The 10,308-nt window shown below is 42.1% G+C and overlaps 1 protein-coding gene across 2 annotated transcripts; it reads left to right on the plus strand.

Annotated features, from left to right (window-relative positions):
- The first annotated feature begins 1,631 nt into the window (after positions 1-1,631).
- snrpd3l (small nuclear ribonucleoprotein D3 polypeptide, like) lies at positions 1,632-3,904 on the plus strand. Of its 2 annotated transcripts, none has more exons than XM_080018450.1 (4): positions 1,632-1,751; positions 2,230-2,365; positions 3,005-3,197; positions 3,665-3,904. In XM_080018450.1, the coding sequence occupies exons 2-4, from the start codon at positions 2,240-2,242 to the stop codon at positions 3,727-3,729; spliced, it is 384 nt and encodes a 127-aa protein (XP_079874576.1). In that variant the 5' UTR covers positions 1,632-1,751; positions 2,230-2,239; the 3' UTR covers positions 3,730-3,904. The 2 variants fall into 2 exon arrangements, with proteins under 2 accessions (XP_079874576.1, XP_079874577.1); XM_080018451.1 differs by having other exon boundaries at positions 1,659-1,777.
- The last annotated feature ends 6,404 nt before the right edge of the window (positions 3,905-10,308 follow it).

Below are 10,308 nucleotides of genomic sequence, written 5' to 3' on the forward strand. Positions count from 1 at the left end.
ACTATTGCCGTCTCGATGACAATGTGACCAGCAACACTGCTATCAAATGGGTGTGGTTGCCAACCAGCCAAAACAAAGAGACGTATCATTCCAAATCTCCCCACGCGCCTGAAAGCAGACATACTGTACACATCATGCAAAACACACACACACACACACACCCCGGCACTTCTGGCGAGCCGCGAATCCTCGCAGGCACACAAAAAAGGGCGCTCTGATAAGCCATATAGTACCTCCTCTCATCACACCCTGCTGCCAAAGTGATGTTTACAGAGCAGCCCGGTTGCTGACGCGAGCCGACGAGTCTAATGCAATGGACATGAAATCAAGGTGCATTTGATGATGTCTTTTATTACGCCATTATGCTTTCACTCTCCTCATTAAAGAGCACCACCGCTGGGGGAAAGGCCCGTGTCAAACCACCCTCCCCTATTGTCAACCCTTAATATGCTGTAGTGCTCACACACTATATGGAATATCAATGTATTCAACAAATATGTGGTTATTAGTGGAGGAGGCCTCACAACTATGTTCAAGTTCAAGTTCTAGTTCAAGAGGTCATTTGTCACATACATATACACATGTTTACAATAATTCGGGGGATGTGGCTTTTATGAAAAAAATGTGGGTTTTTTTCTACGGTGTTTCCTTTTGTGGTGACCGACCTGGTTTAAACCTTGTTTTGCTCTGCGGGCTGTGGAGCAACCACGTGCACAGAGCATATGTAATGTCTTCTCTATATACTGTATATGAGGTGAAAATCTGGTTTTCGAATAAACGACAATCATTTCTATCCTTAAATAAAAGAAAAACACACCCCAAAACATGAATGTACATTTATGACTGACATACTCAAATAAAGAGTAAAGAAGAGTGCGTGTGTTATTTATTATACTGGAATAATGCCATATTAAATGGAGTTATAAAACAATTAGAAAACAAGCTCTTGTAAATGAACATCCTTCATTTTTCGTGAAATGCCAAACTATTACAAAGGGACGAAAGAGGCAAATGCAACATATGACAACAATGGAAACAATATTCTTCTTCTTCTTCTTCTTCTTCTTCTTCTTCTTCTTCTTCTTCTTCTTCTTCTTATTATTATTATTATTATTATTATTATTATTATTATTATATAAAAAGTGTACACCAGGGTGACAGAATTGCAATATGCCAGGGACAACATTTTCAACCAGTTACAGGTTTAGGGGACTGGAAGATACAATAACACTTTTGAAACTATGAAAAAAAAATGGCAAAACCCTGAGGTGTTTCTATATATACAGTATATATATATATACATATATATATATCATGAGAAATGTGTTATTTTGTATTTAAAATATATGAATGTAAATATATATATTTTAAAAATATATGTATGTATTCAAATATATATCTATTTTGTTTTTAAAATATAAATATATATATATTTATATATATATATATTACAAATATTAAAATAATAGATATAGACATACCAATGTTTTTGCCGCGGACACCCTGCAATTCTTGCCATGGCCCCTGGGGGGAGTCATAGCGATCTCGTAATCGTGCCGCACAAAACGACCAGCCCCACAATGCAACGCTCCGGCTCTCCGGAAGTGTGTAAAAGCGCGTGGCATTGTGGGAAGGCGGAAAAGCTCCGAAACCCGAACGCGAAACCGACGAGTGCACGTTGCAGCGGACCCGCGGCGGCAGCGAACGACAAAGAAAAGGGAGGAAAACCCCACGGGAAAGGCCAACGAAAGGTGAAACTCTGCAGCATATCGAAGGGGTAACGACCGGGAGGTGGTTCTATATACGCGCTCAGGGTATTAAAAGCTCAGTTACAAGCCATTCGTACGCAGGCCAAGATGGCTCCGTTCCGCTAATGTTTGAAATGTGTTCAAATCATTTAAAATATATCGAAGTGTGTTTAGTATCGACTTCGTTTCGCGGTGTGACGGGATATATGGCTTTGTAAAACATTTCCTTATAAGCTTATGGACAATAAAATGTAACGGTATAGTTAGTGTAATCATTGGCTATATAAGATAAGCTAACTAGCTAATACACTTTTTATTGTGTACATATGTTTACAAAATGGAGTGTGCCTCCCGCTGCCGTTCAGAGGTGGGGAAATGCATCACATTTTGTCGCATCTAAGGCTCCTACGCGAAGAGTAAGAGGCTCGTTGTTGAATGCAATTAATAAATATAACTCTCGTGGCGTTTTCGGTTTGAACAGAAGCGCAAAGATGTCCATCGGCGTGCCCATTAAGGTTCTGCATGAGGCGGAGGGTCACATCGTGACCTGTGAGACCAACACTGGAGAGGTGTACCGGGGCAAGCTGATCGAGGCCGAGGACAACATGAACTGCCAGGTAGGCTTCCTGTGCAAGGAATTCTGAAGTGGAAATCTATGTGTGAGGGAGGGAGAGAGAGAGGGAGAACAATTTGAAAAAATACCACACTGCATAAATCTACACAGGGGAAGGGAGTTGGGAGTGAAACCTGGAGTGGACGGACTCACACTATGCGACTATACCACTACTTTTGCACCTTTTACTGACACTAAAGACACATGTGTATGTGCTACAAAACATAATGCAAAGCCATCCATGTGTGACTCAGTCATATATATATTGTTATATATATTGTTGTATATATTGAATGTTGCAATTGATTGATAAAAAATCCCCACAAATAAATGTAAGCACCAAATTCCTAAATGCACTATATATAGTGTGTGCGCGCAAACAGAATTTTGTTTTTATTGTCTTGGCTGTTGCCTGACCTGAATACACATTTCCAGTAATCCGTTTTTCAATCTGTATTTATTTTTATGGTGTCTGAAAAATGTCGATATTTTAACCCTGTGAAGAACTTGCAGTGACATAGCAGCATTTTTGCAAGTTGAAATAATTGTAACTTGGTGAAACGATGCATAATAAATAACAAAATAAAATGCCTACCGGTGCCATTTCATTGACATCTGCTGTGATATTGTTTTCCTCCCACAGATGTCAAACATCACCGTCACCTACCGTGACGGCAGAGTAGCGCAGCTAGAGCAGGTCTATATTCGTGGCAGCAAGATCCGCTTTCTCATCCTACCGGATATGCTAAAAAATGCTCCGATGTTAAAGAGCATGAAGAATAAGAACCAGGGTTCGGGAGCGGGAAGGGGAAAGGCGGCCATCCTCAAAGCTCAAGGTGTGTTTCCCATACTAACCTTCGTTGTTGGTGTGATTGTAGTGTGTTTTACTCTTGGATGGTGTTTCTGTAAATTCCCTTTTTAGTGTAGTTTTTGTCATGCTATCCTCATCGGTAACACTTATTTGCTTGACTCAAAAAGCTAAATTAATAAGTACATTTGGGTTGTGACATGGCAAAAACATTCTCGGCTTCAAGAAGGAACTGAGATGCATGGTCATGGTATTATATCAGATTCTTGAGTATGGATACTTTTTATACCTTGGTCAGTTAATTTAAATGATCCAAACTAAAACATTGCCAACCCGATTGCTGGAAAGGTATCACATAGCTCAAGTTCTGCCGGTTGTCTTGATTATTTAAGATCTTGGGGGGAATTTAGTATTTTTATTTTATTTTTTTAACTTTGATTTTAAGCAATGACTGTCTAAATTGATATATGGTATTTGTGTGTTCTTCCTGCACAGTGGCTGCAAGGGGCCGGGGCCGTGGCGGAATGGGAAGAGGAAACATTTTCCAGAAGAGGCGATAACCGCTCAACTGTCCAACACAAGATTTTGCATTGTACAGTTTACTTTTTAATTTGTTTGTTTTGACATTGGATTCCATCAGTTCATTGGGTTATTTTTTGTCTTTTCTTTGTGAATTTAACATGCTGTGCAGATTTCTGCTTTCATTTTTTTATGAAAATAAACAGGCTCAAAGTTTTCTGTCTCGTTGCATTTTTCGGTATTGTCCAATATCATCGTCTCTGACCTGACCTTGCATGCAAATGGTTTACCGATAATGGGTGTTCAACTTACTGGTTCATATATTGTCCACTGCAAATCTGCCTGCACTGCTGCTAAAAGCGGAATAATTGGACCCTCTTGCGGCAGTTGGTTTTGCCTGAATGCATTGGTTTCACCACAGCAGCCCTCAATGTGTACTGGAGTCCTTAGTACCCGGGTAGACAAGTTTTTGTGATGAGTGGGAAGTCTTTCCTCTGGACGTCCGATTAACCCGGTTTGAGATCATTGTAAAACGCCTTTGCCCCACAGGATGGCGCCAGATACCCTACAGTAGTTTCCGTGATGCGCACTTAGTTTAAATCACAACTTAATGGGAATGCTTATTTTGAGTGCCTAAACGCTTTACTCATGCATTGCAAAATATATATATATTTTGATATTTTCTAAAATGAAGGCTTCTAAAATGCACGCCCGTTTCCCAGCACTCGCGCTGCGTTCAAGTTATGTGGGGAATTGCCACCTGGGGGGGGGGGGGGGACTTGCTTTCCCGTAACAACTTAGAAGTGTTGACGTTGTTGGACCTGTTCAAAAACCCATATTACACTGAGACTTGTGGCTTCGAGAAACTGTTTCATTTACCCATCGCCAGATCCAGTATCTTGCAACACATACCACAACGATAGGGAGAGGTACATTTTTCTAATTGGAGAAATATTAAATTAAACCTTTTTTTTTTTTTTTTTTTACCCTATATCAATTGATACAACACGATGGTAGACAAGTGTATCACATATGTGTGTGTGACCACCTTTGTCCTAAATGTTAACCGATTTTATTTGGCACTCGAAAGCTGACGGGAGGGGCATTTTTCGGGTTGGCGACTTGGCTCCCATGCTCCCACAGTACTTGAACGCAGCACCAGATACCAGTCAGCCATCAAGCAGCGGCGGCGGCGGCGGCGGCGGCGGCAGCAGCAGCAGCAGCAGCAGCAGCTACGGACCGTCTGTGGTTGTTATCGCCGCGAGAAGAACGGCCTGACTCCATGACAAGGTAGCCTTCCGCTCGTGCCTCGGCCGCATGCATACACATGCGCGCGCGTTCTCCCCCCAGCACTGCGTGTGTCTCCGCGAGCGACTTTTGCACATTTCTAAGATGCGCCGAATTCCTGTCACTGGTCCGGCAACATCTGGGGCAGCTGCTAGCTAAGTTGGCCGCCGTTGAGCGCCGCCGCTAGCCACTTTCGGGGGGAAACGCGGCGTCGAGGTGCACTAACCCGCCGGGATCACCGCAAAGCGGGCGGCTTTCTTGGCGTCCGGTCGCCGTGTCGGAGCCCGCCGAAGCTCGAGGCGGCGTCGGCTTGCGCCGGCTGATCCGGGGACACTTGGTCGCCGAGTGAAGTTGTAGTGTCGTGTACCACATTGTTTTGTTGTCGTATTTACCAGCAGTGCATCGTGCAGTTCCATGAGATGTTCCGGGTTGGGAAACCTGCCAGCCTGGGTCGTTGCTGGATCTCCTCAAGCTCCTTAAACTGTGGACGGCTATTAGACCGCTGTCTGTATTCACAAGCAAATCTGCACTTCATGGTAGAAATCCTGTATTAATATTCAGCCTGGTTATGGATTCCTCCTGGACTAAAATTATGATAACAAAGGTATATGTTATGGTTTGATGAGTGACTAAAGATTGAAGTGCACCCGGGGATGTCTACGCCATCCTACACACCAACGCTAATATCAATTGACATTAAAAAAAACAACCTCAACCGTACATTAGATTTTCAATTTACATTAAAAATATATATGTACTTTGGCGTTTGATTTGATTGGTGGAAATCACTGAGTAGAATGCATGCATTCATGGCGATTGTGGGTACTTGTGACTGTGATCGCCACCTGAATATTTCAGATCCTGGATCCAATTAAGCAGTGTTTTTGGGGACGCTGACAGTGGTGTGCGTGGACGAGAACGCTGATCGGTCCGTTCACAGCAGCTTATCTGTTCCGGGCCCCGCAGATCAGTGACTCGGCCCGCCGCTGATCTTTTAATGAGGCTGAGAACACTCCTCTGCTCCAGATGGCCCTGGGCTCTGCTTGCAGGACTGGAGGTCCATACTGTCCATGCCTCTGTTGTTGTTATGCACCCACCCCATCCCACACGCACATATACCAATAAATCCCCTCCCACTCCTCTAAGGCCAGGTCATGTGACTTTTGTTACGATAAGAGGCGCAGGGCAGCATCTGGAGTGAAGCAGCATCTGTTTGGATTTTAGAGCGCTCAAATCCAACTGTAGGTTCTTTTGCAAGCTGCTGTGATTATCTAGGATCAGGGAAGTTCAGAGCATTCGTTTGCAGCTATCCGCGATGTATATCTTTGTCTCTGCCTTTGTGTGTTAGAGCCTTGCATCCGCCCTTGAGCACTGCTTCAGCCCACCGCGGCCTGAATCCTTCGTTGGAGCTAGGAGGTTCTGCAAACATACCAGTTCAACAATTTCTTGCAGTGAGCTTAAAGCATACAAACAGTGCCCTTTGGAGTCAAGTTCATTTATAAGGGACTGGGAAAAGATATGAACATGACTGGAAATTGCTCTTTCTGAAAGAGTCTGTTGCTAAGCTACATCAAAGTAACTCTGCCTCAAGGCGAACGATTCTTCTGAGGATCAGGGTAGCTTTCAGATTTAGGAAAATCGTAACACGGGCACTGCTTAAATGAACCAGCGTTTGGCTGGTGGTCTGATGGTTTTTCCCCAAGCTGCTGGTTGGAGAATGATTGTTTAATGTATATCATAACACAGCCAAGACAATATGGATGATTTTACTTGTTTATTGTGCTTTCTGAATCTAATATGTACCCTACAAATTTGACAGTTACGAAAGCACCCATTCATGTTATGTTTCTTCCCTGTGTATTGGAAGCATTGTAATGGATTGTCCGTGAATTGCAAAGCAATCTGTTGACTGTGTCCAACGCAGAGGCTGTGACTAGAAACAGGTCTTGATCTGTGCTTCATGATCTGTCTGAGATCAAAGTAGGTCATGCTTGGTGAGTTGGCTCCTTTCTCTATTTATAAAATGCTCACGGTTACTGGTGTACTGTGAGTTTGATCCAGAGTAATTTCCCTCCGTTTGCTCTGCTTCAAGGCTTACTGTCACAGTCAAGGCAGACCATGATATTTTAGTGGGTTAGGATACTCTTAACAGAAAAAAATGGGCTTGATTTTAAGACTCATTTATCTGAGGTGAAAGACACGAGAGAAGCTTAATTTAACGGTGATCGTCATAACTGTAAAAAGGCTGTAAAAATTTTAAAAAAATTGGTTTTGAAGTGTGAGGTAGGCTTAGAGATCATAGCGGTGTTGAGGTAGAGCCCAGTTTACTGCTGATGAAGATTTGTGGCAACATCTTAACTAGCTTTCTGAGTGGGTAAACACAAAGTTAAGAAAGCCCTTGATGGATTAGTCAAGCAAAGGTTAAAAAAAGCTAAATATGAACAGTAGTTAGGCGTCACAGTAATTATACGATAGACTTGGGCAGATTTACGATTACATTTATCTATCGCGATAGATGAAGTTGACATTGATGACAGACTTTTTTTTTTTTTAATCCGCCAGGAAAAATCTTAGCATTGAAAGGATGTAAGTGCAGTTTACTGTGTTCTGAAACTGGAGGGAAGAGGGAGAGAGAGGAGCGGGAGGGAGAGCTAGATAGGGGCAGAGGCTCTCCCCCTCTCTGCTCAGGGCTGTTGAGTAACCACTGGTGATCGGGTCTCACTTCCCCTCTACAGTCCCGCACAGAGACTTTGAGGGGCAGGTGCTGGAAAAAAAAAGAAAAGGCACATGGACCCCCAGCTCCGGTTCTAGGCATTTTTCCGCTCTGGGCAAACGGAGCAGCACAGTGGAGCAGCTGTGCGCACATGGCAGGCGCACCGAGGTTCATGAGGTGTTCCTCATGAATATATCTTGCCCAGACAATCCTCTACCTCGATATCCATTAACGCTTAAAAAAAAGATTATATTCTTGTGATTATAAAAAGCAATATATTATACAATCTCATAGAGAACAATTTTGATTAATTTTGTTTCCCTAGTTTTTTACTTGTATGGAAAATGAAAAACAAAAGCCTAACTCAGAGAATTGGAGTGGAGTTTTTTTGGTTTCTCCTCCAGACAGCGGTGTGCGCCGGCTCCCCTGCCTGTCTATTTACTTTACATCTATTTATTGTCGTTTGTTTCCTGCATATATGAAACAACATTTTTAAACACAACTGAGTTAAGGGTCTGTCCCGTTCCGTACCGTTCCAAAAAACCCAGTGCATCCCCACTGTCCCGACAGTGGGGACTTAATATTGTCCGGCACATCTCCCCGTTGCTTTCGGTTGCTTTGGGGCTTAATTGATACAAATTGGATGTATTTGTGTAAATACTTAACTTGTAAATAATACATACTGCACTTCTTGAACGGGAACACAGCATTTGCCACTTTCCAGTACATTATATGTGCGCACGAAACCCCTCCGTGCGCGCCCCCGATAAAATTGTATATTCATTGGAATTCTGCACGATCGCCCGAGCCTATTACACGATTGCTTTGAGCAGATTGCACTGGTTTAATAAAATCCTCAAGATTCCAGACTAAAAAAAATGTTTTCATCCAAATGTCAAGGGAATTTTGAGCCAAATGTTGCAGAAAATAGAATGCCGTCAGCTGAGTTGAGGAAAATTGACGGCTCAAATGTTTTTCCTTCGAAGGAAGATGTGTATTATTGTACATGCATGGGTATATGCTATGATAGTGATATAGAATTAACTAAAAATAATCAATAATTAATTGTATAACAATTATTCGTCAGCTAAATGTTGTGTTGGTGTGAGCCCTAATGGTCAGGCTGTGGTCTGAAAGCAAGACTAAACTCTTCCCACGAGAACTAGAACTATTCTTCTCTTCATGGTCATTCAAAAATGCCAGTAATGATGATTTTTTTTTTCTTATGTAAGCTTCGACAGACGTTGAGAGGGAACCTGGTGTACGATGTGGGCGTCTTCCTTTCCGCTGGCATTCTCCTCATACTGAACGTGCTGTAGCCAACCCATCCATGTTTTTGTAATTTTGCTTTATGTGCCTGCTTTTGTTTCCCTATATGTGAATCTCACTCTTCTCCCACACATTGACAAAGCACCAAGCCTGTCAAAACCAAGATTTTTTTTTTTAAATCTCTCAAAATTTTTTCTCTTGCTCTCTCTGTCACTTTTTCTCTCTCTGTCTGCATCTGTCGCTTTTTAAGCCCACCATGTTACGGATAATAAGCACATAATAAGCTGATTTGACTTGGAGATGGAAATGTCCTTCTTACAATTATGCAAAAAGGCTTTTGGCTGGATCCTGTCGAGATGGTAATTAGCCATGTTGTATAACACACATCAAAGATAACCAGAACCCTCGCTTGTGTAGATTCCTCGTCAATTTAAGCCTTTTAGAGCCTTAAAAGTTTTTGATTCCAGGCGTGCTTCTGTCCATTAATTACATGGTTTCCGCGGGTCCTTAAAAAGTCTAAAATCCAATAATCTGAATTTTAGGCCTTAAGTTGTCTTAAATCCGGGGTGGTCGGCTACCACCACAAGGTTATTTCAGACCTGTGGGACTTTTTTTTGCCTGTATGGATATGAAATAGGTCTTAAATTGCATCCATAACGGTCTTAAAAGGTCTTAAATTTAACTTGTGAAACCTGCAGAAACCCTGTTATTAGCACATGGCAGAATGTGTGACGAAAACCAAAGATTGTACGAGTCAACTGATGTGAAACAGAGAAATAGCACTTTGCAAAACAGTCAAATATAGTTGTTGCTATATTTTCTTCTCCCTGTTCCAAGTGCTGGTGTCTTTTGAATTCTAAGTGTTTCCAAAAGCATTTATTCTCGGTCTTTTCTTTGTTCTCTCCTTGCTCCCTGCTCCCTCCTTGTATTTTATGTTAATTTGCAATTATTGGGAGAAGAAATATCACTGTATTAAAAATAAATTATCCTCAGTTATAACGCTCTGTTTTGGGTACTGTCCTTGGTCCAATTTGGATTTACTGAATGAAAATCATTAAGGTACATAGTCAAACCTCTTAAAAAGATATTTTTCACCAAGGACTAAACTTCCTTGGTGAATAGCTGATTTTATAAAGAGCGTTCCAAATCTCTAGCCTCAGGAATTTGGCCAGTGAAATTGCTATGAATGCTACGGTCTGGATATGGATCGATCACTGCAACCCGATCTGTCGATTAACTCTATGGCAAGTTGAAAAGTCGGTGGCAATTTATATTCTTATTCTTATAATGTATAAAATGAGCCACCCCATCAATATGTGGTTTGGATCAGGTTGGGCCTCTTCCGCAATTG

The sequence above is a fragment of the Zeus faber genome, assembly GCF_960531495.2.
Source record: "Zeus faber genome assembly, chromosome: 17".
Lineage (NCBI taxonomy): Eukaryota > Metazoa > Chordata > Actinopteri > Zeiformes > Zeidae > Zeus > Zeus faber.

Coding starts and splice junctions, on each gene's coding strand:
- snrpd3l (XM_080018450.1), top strand. CDS start 2,240: ATGTCCATCGGCGTGCCCATTAAGGTTCTGCATGAGGCGGAGGGTCAC. Junction 2,366..3,004: donor AGGACAACATGAACTGCCAG/GTAGGCTTCCTG, acceptor TTCCTCCCACAG/ATGTCAAACATCACCGTCAC. Junction 3,198..3,664: donor GGCCATCCTCAAAGCTCAAG/GTGTGTTTCCCA, acceptor CTTCCTGCACAG/TGGCTGCAAGGGGCCGGGGC.